Below are 13625 nucleotides of genomic sequence, written 5' to 3' on the forward strand. Positions count from 1 at the left end.
TAGATCCTCAGGAACTAGAGTTAGACAGTTGTTAGCTACCATGTGGGTGCTGGGAACTGAACCCAGGTCTTCCAGAAGAGCAGCCGGTGCACTAAATCCCTTAGCCTCTCCAGCCTGGGAAAAGTTATTAATGGTAGCTTGTAATAAAGACTAAAGCATAAAATACACTTACATGTTAGATGAGCTTGAATATTTACACTTTTAGAGACATATGAAGTAAAATTAGGTTAGTGATGCACACCTGTAATCCCAGCCCATGGGAAGTAGAGGCCAGAGGATCAAGGCCACCCTCAGCTGCATAGTGAGTTGAAGGGCAGCCGAGCTATATGAAATGCTAGCTTGTTAAAAGGAAAAGAAATGAGAGCACTTCTTTTCTTTGTAAGCTTTATTTTATCACTCTTATCCACCACACATCAGGAAGCTATCAACAGTGCATCGCATGGCGAGTCAGTTTACAACAAAATTCAACAAGGCAATTGTGTTTACAGAGAAGTTTTCAGCAAAAGTACGCAATGCAGCTCGCTGAAACACAGTGCTCACACTTTATAGGGAGGTGGAAATAAATTCCTCTGCTATTCAGCAAGAAAATAGACATCTGAAGGACCGATAATAAAAGCAGAAATTTAGGGATTTGAAAAAAGAACATCTTGTTACTAAAACATATCTATCTACATTTATAGTCCCACTTAGTTCAAACAAACAAACAAACAAACAACATAAAAGAAAAAAAACAAACAAACCAATAATCTATCACACACAAGCAGTAAAACACCACAAAAACCAGAATGATAGCATCAGGAACTTTAGGAAATGCGAAGAGCAACACGCTACTGAAAGCCCAGGTAGAGACGTTACAGACAACCCCTCACTGTGCACTGAAATGTTCCTGTTGTTCAAGGTGAAGGTGAAGCAACAGGAGGTCATGCCCCTTACAGTGGATTTTGGTTTAGGTGGTCTTTCACATGTTGCTTAAACCAGACCTTCTATGCCCAAAACAGAAATTTCATGTCTCCAAAGAAAAACAGTAATAGGTTTTGATATTCACAACCAATCACTCCAGTGCTGACATAGTATAGAGACCAGAAACTATTAAAATGTACTGAGCATAAATTTCTAAGAGTGACAAAAAGATCAAAAAGATGGAGCCCTTTTTAGGATGGGGGAAAAAGCCTTCTACCCTAGATTTGACACTACTTAAGGAATGTTAAAGTATTTTAAGATTTTTCAAAAAGAGCTAAGAATGAAAAGTAAATTATGCTGGAAAAATGTGACAGCTTTATATTGTTCTGGTTCACAGAAGTGCAGACTGCAGTTTTCCTCTGACAGACACCGCCCACACTCCTTTTCACAAGGTGCTGTAACTGCATTAGTACACTCGGATGCCGCCACCCTACGTGCAACAGGAGGACAGAGGTGGCTGACCCCAGTTTCTCTCTGAGACTTGATTCACAAGAACAGTAGTGAACACCAAATACACAAGGGCTGGAATTGAAATACTTTTTAAAAAATCAGGAGAAACTGAATATGGGTATTTAATCTGGCCTCATAGACCCTGACAACAGTCTTCTAGGGAAACAAGGATGAGGAATGTATAAGAAAGGCAATGTTTTTAAACTAAAGGCAAAAAGTCTAGATTCTTAGACTATGACCTCTAGGTGGAAGATTCCCGACACCAGTGAGGGAGTCATTTTTCCTCCTCTCTGCTCATATCCATCTCTGTCCTCCCTGTGCTTATCTCTGACAGCCTTCTGATGACCCTCCTAACAGAGTAACACAGCTAAAAGAATTCAAGTCACGGAGGAGCGTCTGAGTCAGCATGCGCACAATGCTTCTGCATGCTGTCATGACATCAGGAATAGTAAGAGGAGCTGACAGAGAGAAGTGAGTCCAATCAAGAATCTTAAAGAATGGCTAGAGACCCGCTCACTGATCATCAGTAGCTGAAGGTGGCAGTAGCTGCTGCTTACACAAGGTTCTCAGTAAGAAACAAACAAGAAAGTAACAATTCTGGTCTTCTTAAGAATGTGACTTGCTTTGCTTTAACAGCCAATTAGAGCAGGACCAGCCGTCTTTTGTACAACAGAGATGAATTACCTCGTAAGGCAAGTAAAAGTGTGCCTGCCTTTCCAATAAACACTAAGAAAGTTCACAAAGCACACTTAGCCTTCAAAAGAGCCACCAATTTTTCTTGGCATTATCATGCCTGCTACCCAGTCTAGCACTCCAGCCATCCTTGAGTGAGGTTCCCACGAACTCCAGCAAACACAGCTACCATGACTATGACTCTGAAAGGCACAAACACAGCAAGTTTAAAACAATCACTTCCATAAGCAGCACAAGAGTCAGGGAAAGTGCCGAGCTATAGAAAATGAACGGTTATCAGGACAACAAAATTCGTGTAAACTTTTGTGTTAGTCTTACATCCTGAAAAACACTGAAATAACCATCTATAAAACAACTTCCTAACAGAGCTGGGCAAGAAGGTACACATCTGTGACAAGCAGCACTTGGGAGGCTGAGGCAGAAGATCCTGAGCTGGAGGCCTGTCTAGGCTACACTGCAAAACCCTGTCTCCAAAACGTCCTATCCTAAATGCTCTCTGGCTCGTACATATTTCTTTTGACAGCTCATTTCTCCTATAAAGTCATAGCAAAAATACTCTAAGTTGTTTACCTTCTTAAATACCTAGTACATGCCAACTGCCTGTCATAGTACAAAGCATTCGCCATTGGTGATCACCATCTGGGGGAGGTGGCAAAGATAAAAATCATGATCCATCCTATGGTATAAGGTAGAGAAAGGATCAAAATTCACTTTAAAAAAAAAGGGGGGACCCTCTAAAAACTAAAATATCCAAGCTTCTCCATGATTAAGAATCTAAAATCTAGTTCCAGGACAGACAAGGCTACACAGAAAACCCCTGTCTCGAACACCCTACCTCCCAAGAATCTAAAATCTAAACATACTAGATGAACGCCACACAACAGCCTCAACAAGAGCAGTGTGTACTTGAGGAGAGAGTGCCAACCCTAGGCAAAGAAAGGAAACTTGCCGAGCACCTCAAGAAAAGGGGATTCTGTTGAGCTAGAAGTGACCAAGGATGGGTGTGCAAGTGACCACAACTTACAAGAAAGAGAGAGCTGGATCAGTAAGCGCTGAAGAAGGAACCTGATAAATGAAACTAGATCCCAGAATCAGATGTGACAGATAACTGGCCTTTCCATCAACATGCAATTCTGAAATAAGTCAAACTGGGATCACTTTATACATTTTTTTTGTTAAAGTACGCTAAGAAAATTTTGGCCTCACATGAGTCAATCCAAGTTATTCTAAGAAAAAGGTGACAGTGCAGCCATCCCCTGGAGCTTCTGGCCAGATGAGGTTTAAGATTTGCCAGGAAACACAGGCACTTGCCCAGAACTTTAGCTAGCTGTACATCCAACAGATGGAAAGTCATGATCTGTACCCTAACTTGAATAAAGAGCCCAGCCCGTACCCCTTGGGTGAGAGTCTAGGTAAAGTGCATGGTCACCAGTGTGTCCCTACCCACTGTACTACTATAATTCCCGCCAGGTAGGCATGATGATGCTCATTTTCAGCGACTAGAAAATAAACCTAGTAAACTGGAGGGAGAACTAGCAAGAATGATGCCAAGTTGTCAGCCACCTGCCACATTCAAAAGAGCCATAAAACAGCATGAACCTCGGCCCCCTTCTAAGTCATCCTCTAACTGATGCCTTACCTGAGGGAAAGTCTAGGGTGCTAAGACAGAAGGAAGCCTTATGCCCCTAATGCTTCTGCACCTTTCCCTGGGTGGCAGCACAGTTGTCGGCAGGTTAGCATATCTCATCACTCTTCAGCAGCTACAGAACGATGAGAAGACCACACTCCTCTCAATTAAAACAGAAACAGATGAGTAGAACTATGTCAGTCATTTGATTCTAAAAGCAGCCAGAAATTTAGCTCAATTTAGCAGAGAGGAAGAGTTCCCAAAGAGAGACACTGCCAATGGCCACAAAGGAAGAAGAGGAGCCAGTCATAATAAATGCAGACTTATGGTGAAATGCAGGCAGTGCCTTTCTAGGGTGCCCAACTCTATTATTCTCTTCCAACTACAGAATTATAGTTTTGATAATGGCTACAAGTCACCTCCTCCGAATACTTCTAAAGAACCCCAAATTTCCCCTTGGGCAATCGCCTTCTGTGCCTTATCAGGGACAAAATGTGTCACTGTACAGCAGTACCATGGAAGAATAAAGAAGAACCTAGGAAGGCAAGAGGGAAGGAAGGAGAAGGAAGGAAGCACAAATCTTAACGTAGGGAGAGAAACACTACCTGAGATAAAATCTGCCCCCAAAGATAGGGACTAAGTAACATGAGCTCTCGCTTCTTTACATTACCCCTTAATAAGAGAATCCTAGGATTTTAATTTCAAGGAATTAAAATCCCTGTGCATATATTTATTGTGAAAATTGCATCTTTTATAGTATTTATTTGGTCCCAGTTTAAGAAAGATATTAAAATGAAAGTCCTGATAGTATCAGAGGAGGAGGAATCTGCAGCTGTCCTCTTTGGTAAAATGGGCTAAGAGCTATCACACAATGGTTTAAATCATAGTAGGTTATCTTTTGTTTTCAAGTCTGTGGCTTCAATATAAACTATTTAATTCAATGATTTCAATGTAATTACTTGGGCTCACTCATTTACTTCCTCAGCTCCCTTAAAAATCTAGCTAGCATCGTCTGTAACAAGTCTACAGTGTCAACCCTACACATGTGCATAGCTACACCTGCATGGATGAGGTTCACAGAACGCTGTGAGTACAGCAGTGTTAGCAGCATACTGCATGATAAAGCTTGGCGGCCTACCTGCAGTTTATTTGCAAGGATCTCTTTTTTATGAGATATAGGAATATGTGCTAACCATACTTGCCCTTCAAAAGAATTCACTTGTATCTTGTGGTCATCAGTAGAAACGTAGAGACCTGCCACTAATGACCACAGAACCAGCTCCTCATGTAAATATTTATGCTTTAGGAAAGCTTAGTTAGGACTTCACAGTCCTGACTCTACGTTCTTCAAATTTGACTTGAAAACCAACCACCCAATGAGCCCCTGAAAAAGCCTTCTTCCTAAGACACACATCAGGGACCACGACAGAAGAGCAGAGGTAATTCATCATTAAATCCCCTTATACCAAATTTAACTTCCTAAGAGGAAGCTCTGAATAATTTGATTATACTAACAAATGTTGGACAGTAAATGTCTAAAGAGGGTAAAATAATTCAACCTCTAAAATGCAAGTTTTAATGGAGTTTTCGGGAACTTGAACAGCATGGACAAGAGACTATATAAGCAGGCTGCCAGCAGGAAAAGAAACAAACACTTTTTCCTAAGGAAAAATAAATAAATAACACTTTCATTCAGGTAAGGAAATAGGAAAAACTCTATAACAAGTGTACAATTTGTGGGTTATCTTATATAATCAGTGCTTTACAAAAGTTTCCTAAGTTTACACCTTTCAAGGCTAGCTACTACAGAGCAGGAAGAATCCCCACTCATATTCCTCAAGCCACAGTCCATCTGTGTCCACAAACTCATGGCAACAGGCATCCTCTATCAAGGATACACTAGATTGCTATTGTTCTTTTAGAAACTGAATTTTCTTCCTTTCTACTTCAACCTTATAATACATCATCCTTTTTCCTCCCTTACAGTCAAAAGCCGATGACTTGGGACACTGCCCTCCAGCTGCAGATGGAGGCAACAGAAGGAGAGGAAGGCAGCAGGGCAGCTGGGGAGGAGGGTCCATGATTAGTCGCCTTCTTGCACTGTTCTCTCTTCCCGTCACTGTGCATCTGACTTTTATCTGATCCACTTCAATTTCCCATTATAGCAGAAAGAATCACATCTGGAAAAACTTTACAATTATCACAAGAGGTTCAATACAAAAGAGATGAGCCATCTTGGGTCTACAGTAGAGCAGAGAACAGGGTAACTTACACTCTGAAGAGCTGCGTGGAACCCTGGTCTAGACTCCACTTTGTTCTGCACTTTACAGTAATGAACTCTCTTGTCATTTACATTCTATCTGTCAGACCAACTTTCAAGAAACCTATAGCCCAAGTCTCTCAAGTGTGAAACTGGTAGGAAGAAATGGTTATAGACTGTATTAGCTCACAAGACTCACACTGTAAAATACACTGACTCAAATTTCTCTATAGTCTTTCACACCTGCACACCCACTCAAGCATACACACTAGACATAAAAATTGTGCAAGATCAAGCATCAGCTTTCTATTTTAAAAGCCTTAATAGTAATTTTAAAAACATTGATAGGCTCACTGCAGTTTCTTCGGAGGAATATTAAGTCCTACAGTACTCCTTTAGAAAAATTCACAACTCATTGTTAAGAACACGGTAGGTAACTGCTGCTTGACAATGACTTAACATTATTAGAGCATCCAGTGCCAGCTAGAATAACAAGGAGATACACCTGACAATACAAACAAATATTCTGTGATGTCACCAACCCTAACAAATTTGTTAATAGTATTCACTATGACAAACGACTTATCTTTGCTTCATCATCACATGAAATGACATCTTTTTAGGTTACATAGTAAAGAGCAGCACCTGCCCTACTGCACAAATAAAGGGTGGCCACATGGGTGCTCTAACCCCCTCAATGTATAGCTGAGAGGTCCGGTCCTACTCAGTGCCATGTTTGCAATGCAGTCACTGTCTGTGCAATGGCTGCACATTAGTAGGATTAAATAAATGTACAAGGTACCCTTTAAAATGGGTAAAGGGGTGCTCCTGCATTCAGCTGTGGAATATAATAATCCAAGAAATGGAAGAGGAGAAACAGGAAATAGTCCTTAGGTTACTGATTAAAGCAAGGTTTGATAAAGATATCCCCTCTTGTAGGCACTCAGCGGGTAGAATGTAGCCACAACAAACTTCCCGTCAAACATCCTCCCAGTCAGCAACTTCTGAGCAGCTTTGGAATCGCCAGCGTTTGCGTACTCAACAAAGACCTGAAGGAGGTTAGAGAAGACAATGTCATTCACCACAGTAACTTCAGAGTTACAGAAGTGCTTTACCAACTTTAATGTAGACCTAGTCACAGGCCACATAACAATATCAATGAAAGACCATGTAAGACACTGGTCCTCTAAGATTATAACAGAGTTGAACATTCATACCACCTGGTGTTTTTACTGTGCTTCAGTGTATTACAGCTGCCGACAGTACTCAGGGCAGTAATACCCCAGGTTTGTAGCCCAGAAACATCAGACTACATCATACAGCCTAGGAGTTTTGTAGGTTTTATCATGTAATTTAAGTGTGCTATTTATCAGTTTGCATGTTATTAAATGCATGACTGTGCATCATCTGAGGATTTTGTTAAAACACAGATTTTGCTTAAGTCCAAAATACATCTTTAGAATCTAAATTCTTTTTAAAATTCAGAGAGAGAGACAGAGAGACAGAGAGACAGAGAGACAAAGAGACACAGAGACACACACAGAGAGAGAGAGAGAGAGAGAGACAGACAGAGACAGACAGAGACAGACAGAGAGAGACAGAGAGAGATTGTGTGAATATGTTGTGTAGGTCAGAGAACAACTCTCAGACATCAGCTCTCTCCTGCCACCTTGTGGGACCCTGCAACTGAACTGAGCCCATCAGGCCTGCTCACAAGTGCCTCTACCCACAAACCCTGAGCCATCCTACCTGCCTGTATATGCTTCATCGCATTTCTTAACCAACTCTGAAGGCAATGCTGATGATCCTTTGGATACACTTTATAGTAGTAGGTTTAAAAACACTTCCTTAAAACAGTTCCATTCACCAAATTCTTAAGAGTTGTTAAAGATCAGTTAGGTGAAAAAGCACCCAAGTTTACATGAAGCTCACATAGGAATGCGGATGAGGAGTCAGAGAGCAACTGTAACACTACCCCATTGAAAGCTACACCTGTAAAAACACATGAAAGGGGTATGTCTGAGCAAGGCTACTGAAAACGATTGTACAAACTATAGACCAAAGCCGTAATAAAGATGTTCAAAACTGGCGATTTCCCTTCCCAGAGGATCTGAAGTCTTCCCAGAGGCAGAGACCAGAGCATAGTACCACTGAGTTCTCTTTGCGGTCCTAAAGCAAAAAGCCAGGGAAGGAGATGATTCCGGATGACTGTTCTCAGTTATCCCACAGATTAGAAAATTAAGGACACTAAGAACTGCCTCTCTGCTTAACCGAGTCCCTTATTCATCATGCCAAGAATTCACTTGAGCTCAGATGTTCAAAGACTTTTAAAGGGAATGTGAAAATGGATCCTAAATTAAAAAAAAAATAAAAATCACCCCTTAGCTCCTAAGCTTTCAGTTCCTAGTTTCAGACAGGCCCACATCACCCAAGATGACCTAGACCTATGCAGCTGAGGAGCCCTTGAGCTTCTCATTTTTCTGCCTCTGCCTCTCAAATGCTGGAGGGACAGGCATGTGCCACCAACTCTAACTCTTATATACATTTCCTTTTATATGTTTTCCTCAAGTTAATCTTCCTACAAATCCAGGAGCCTTTCACAAGAACCCACCTCTCATTTGAATAAAAAAAAATGTCAAATTTTCTCCATGAGATATAAAAGAAAAATTTCTAATAGAGTTCCATGTGCATGTGTTCACACACAAGTGCATGTGCCCGTGTGTCTGTCTGTGTGTACACACATAAGCGCATATGCAGTTCAGGCTAGAGGTTGAGGAGTGGAGTCTTCCTTACTCACTTTTCCACCTTATTTTTAAAGACAGGCTTTTTCAATGACCCAGAGCTCACCAACTAGTTAGACTTGATGTCCAACAGGTCCCAGAGTCTCCTGACCCCAATTCCTCAGCACTAGACTACAGGTGCGTGACAAGACACTTGGCTTTTTACATTGATACTGGTATTTAAATGGGTCTTCATGCTTGTACAGCAAGAATTTTCCCATCTATGCCATATCTCTAGCCCATTCATTAATATACCAAGTCCTATGTGACCTACACCCTGGTCATTCCATCTTATACAAGTATTCTGTTAAGCATGATGCGGAACATATAACCTAAGGAACTGAGACCTCTGACACAATTTTCTGAGTGTATACACACACACACACACATTTTTTTCCTTCTATATAGCTATTTCTAAGCTATGCACTATTCTTGAAGACAACGTGATGACTACCCAGTGATAAAACATGCCTTAATTTTAATCTATAAAAGAGGCTGGAAAGACATCTCACTGGTTTAAGTGCTTGCCCTACAACCGTGAGGCCTGGAAACTAGATCCCAAGAACCCAAGTAAAATGACAGGCAGGCACAGCAACCTGTCTGAATTCCAGCCTCTGAGGACAGAGATGGGATTTCCAGAACGAGCCTGCCCAGGGAGACTAGCCGTATTGGTAAGCTATGGGTTGAACTGAGACCCTGCCTCAGTAAGTAAAGAGGAAGAGTGACTGGGGATGATTCCCAACGTTGGCCTCAGGAATCCACACTTGTACCCCCCCCCCACAAACACAAATGAAAATTAGATATAGTGACACTGATAGTCATCTGTTCTGAAACCTCATCTCTAAAATGAGTCATTAAATGGAAATAAAAGCATTTCCAAATGGCCAAAACTGTAGTCTCCTCTGGTTGTCGGAATGGGATTGTATGGGGAAAATGCTATCAATAAAATTACATATAACTTTTGTTAGAGGATATGTATGTCCTATAAGGTAGTTGCAATCTTTATTAGTCAACACTATCTTCCAATATGGAAGTTAACACATTAATGACCATTTTTATCTTTTCTCTTGTCTTTGTCATAAAATGAGAAGTATATGCTGGCTATAGGCAGCTTTCAACAACATACCTTTTTACTCAGTACAAAAAGGTTAAAATATAATGTCATGAATAAAAAGTCTATTTCTGATTTGTATATATCAACTATTCCCAAATAAACACAACAAAGTCCAATATATAGACATGTCATTTGCAAAACCCACATCACATCTCTTCGACTGCTACACAAATGACCTGCAGCTCTACACCATATCAATGCACACTAGACAAGAAAATTATTTTACTTTACAACTTACCATAAAAAGTAATTATCCATTATATCATATTAACTTTCTTTGCTTTTATAACTTATAAGATATGTCTCTTTCTGTTTCTCTTTTTATTTCTTTCTTTTATTTTTGGTGATATTGGAAATGAAACCCTGGGCCAGACATCTGATCCCCAGTCTCAAGTTTCCCCTTTCTAGAACTTGTTCGGACATGCTTATGTGCCTGCCTGCCTCCCTTCCTGCAGCCTGGGGGTAAGGGAACCTGCTACCAACCCTGAACTTATTCCCAGGACCTACATGGTAGAAAGAGGGAAAAGAGCTACACACACACACGCACGCACGCACTCTTAAACATTTTAGTAAAGACTGGCTTTACACAAACACACACAAATACACAAACACCATGGTATACAGATATGTACACAAGTAATAAAAATATGATGAAAATTTTAATACAAAATGGCTTTACCAACTAAGTAATAAATAGATTGGAAAATCTTGAAATGGCAAATTTTCTCATACTAATAAAGACCTTTTTCATATCAACTCCGAACTGAACACTTCTTTCCTGAAAATGCTGCCATTTTTCTGGTCTGGGTCTGATTCACTTGATCACTGGGTTTAGTGCTGGATCAGATGGCACTAATGCTGACTTCAAATGTTCTTCCAGTGCCCTAGCTGGGTGCATCTTGATCTGTGACCTACTCTCCCCAGTGCCGGATACATCTCCCCTGCTCTCCTTCCTCACCATGTGCTTGCCAAACTACCTTCCCCAAGTCTGCCTGGAATACTATGGGACTTGGGAATTGGCAGGATTTGCTGTTGGTTTTATCTGATTTCTCTTATTGCCTTCATATCCCGACTCAGATTGCTCTTTCCTACCACCCCTCCTAAGGGCAATCCACCTTGCCCTCCCACTTCCAAAGCAACAGCACTTCCTCAATCTAGCTTTCTCTCTTGCACTTATCTCCATTTTTAAAATTTGCTTTGATCACTTTTCTGTGCCAAGTGCTTAGAACATAGTAAAATACTGGCTAGTAGGCAAAACATCAAGGATGTATTTAGCATGCTCCGGACAATGAATAGGGTAAATGTTAATGCTAGTAGATTAGCAGTATCAGACTATAATAAATGCTCTCCAGGTTTTTTTTGTTTGTTTGTTTTTTTTTTTTTTTTGAGACAGGGTTTCTCTGTGTAGCTTTGGCTGTCCTGGAACTCACTTTGTAGACCAGGCTAGCCTCGAACTCAGAAATCCACCTGCCTCTGCCTCCCAAGTGCTGGGATTAAAGGCATGTGCTACCACCGCCCGGCTTCTCCAGGTCTTTTAGTTGTCACTAGTTTCCGTAACTCTGAACACAATCAGCAGATATGGTAGCATATGCCTGTAGTCCTAGTCCTCAGGAAGCTGGAACCAAGGACTGGTAAAGTACATAACTGGAAGTGACTGCAGTCCTCCAGTGGGAGTCTTGCATCTCCTGCACAGCATCTCCAATGGGAGACAGTCGGGGTTAGAAGGACCACGGTGCAGAGGTTCGGGCTGCCTCTGCAGCTTCTGCCCCAGGGCAGTTCCCTCAGTGGAATAACATGGCTCAAATGCTAACAGTGAGGAGAAGAGAAACCTGAAATGTAGTAAAGTGATATTGTTTCTCCAAAAGTAAAAATAATATAGATAAAGCATTTTCTTGTCCTCTTTGCCATGTAACTGATTAGAGAGAAAGTTTCTAATAAGAATGCTGTGACCAGGGGGCTGGTGAGATGGCTCAGCGGTTAAGAGTGCTGACTACTCTTCCAAAGGTCCTGAGTTCAAATCCCAGCAACCACATGGTGGCTCACAACCATTCGTAACAAAATCTGACTCGCTCTTCTGGAGTGTTTGAAGACAGCTACAGTGTACTTACATATAATAAATAAATAAATAAATAAATAAATAAATATTAAAAGAAAAAAAAAGAATGCTGTGATCAGTTTTTACCCAGACAACTTACAGAGGAGTAATGACTGTCACAGGCTAGTCACACTGAGACACAACTCAGGCATGAGTCTCCATCCAGAGTGAGTGCTTTCTGTCTTTAAAAGATCACTAATCATTTCTACTGCATCAGAACCAAACCCAACTGGTTTTCTAAGTTTACTTAATTAGAACAAAGTGACCCAAATAGTTCTTGAGTTGAATCTAACTGAAATGAACACACAATTCACTTGGGATCACTCTTACAATGGCTCAAAAGTAGATTAGGCTTTTTTTTATAATAAAATGTAAAAACTCATATAAATTGTGGATATAAAGGGAAGATATAAAGGGAAGAAGGCAATGACCACCTATACTGCAAAAGCCCTGTGTGCACCTTTTCACAGAGCCCAGCTAACACAAGACTTTAGTTTTTCTTCAATTATAAACAAATTTGCTTACCTGTCCTCTGCCAGGATTTTCCTTTGGAACAAGCAGAGAAACCACTGGTCCATATTTCTGACACTCCTCTTTCACATCTTCTACAACATCTGGTTATAAAATCACACAGCAGGTAATTATTACTTGAGAATTCAATGGCACATAGCTAAGCAATGAAGTTATTTTCCTTACCTTAGGAAATAAAACAAGAATATAAATTCATTGCACTAACAAATCTATTTAATAGTCTACATTTAACATTTAAGTACATTACAGTTAAATAGTTCAAACTTAAAACATCTTCCCAGCTTTATTCTGTTCCTGCTCTTTGAAGGCAACCAGCATTGTGAAATTCCTCTGTAGCTTACCAGTGTTATCAGTGGATACAAGCAAATGCATTTTATGTATTTCAAGTAAAAAGTTCAACTTTAATATTTCTTTTTAGTTTTTTCAAGACAGAGTTTCTCTGTGTAGCCCTGGCTGTCCTGGAACTTACATTTTGTAGACCAGGCTGGCCTCGAACTCAGAAATCTGCCTGCCTCTGCCTCCCAAAGGCATGCACCACCACTGCCTGGCTAACTTTAATATATCTTAAGTGTCTCTTTCTGGTTTTGTGTATTTAAATATATGTGTGTGTATGTATATATACATGCTTATGAGTGTTTTGCCAGAAGAGCGCATAGGATACTTTGGAGCTGGAGTTACAAGACCATTATGAGCTGCCATGTGGGTGACTGCTAATCCATCTCTCTGGACAACTGCCCAGATTATTAAATGAAATTGTCTCATTTGTTTTATGGCTGTATACTTTTGGACTGTTTACAATGTTCAAGAAATTACCCAGTGTCTCCTATCAGAAGACTTCCTATTTCAAAACTTTTTGATATTATACACAATATTGTTAACATCTCATTTATTGAGTATTTCTCAGAGCTGATGTACATTTTCTCAAGCAATGTCATCCAAAACTTGTTTTCCTATTCCCCATAATATTCACTGTTTAAGTACCAGGCAACAAAGGCATAGCAATTACTCTTCTACCTTAAATGTTTATTGGGTGACCACTATGCATTCTTTCAAAGATGCTACTATATTCCAGTGTTACTAGCTTGTGAACAAGATCCAATTCTTTTTTTTTTTTT

General features: G+C 40.4%; 1 protein-coding gene across 1 annotated transcript in view; it reads right to left on the bottom strand.

Annotated features, from left to right (window-relative positions):
- Positions 1–375: 375 nt before the first annotated feature.
- Uhmk1 (U2AF homology motif kinase 1) overlaps positions 376–13625 on the bottom strand; it is a 22523-nt gene continuing 9273 nt past the window's right edge. The window contains exons 7-8 of the mRNA XM_021197857.2: positions 12505–12593; positions 376–7039 (exon numbers count right to left, since the gene is read on the bottom strand). Coding sequence (XP_021053516.1) covers positions 6893–7039; positions 12505–12593 — 236 coding nt within the window. The 3' untranslated portion in view covers positions 376–6892. The remainder of the gene's footprint in view (positions 7040–12504; positions 12594–13625) is intronic.

This window comes from Mus pahari, chromosome 5, assembly GCF_900095145.1.
Source record: "Mus pahari chromosome 5, PAHARI_EIJ_v1.1, whole genome shotgun sequence".
NCBI lineage: Eukaryota > Metazoa > Chordata > Mammalia > Rodentia > Muridae > Mus > Mus pahari.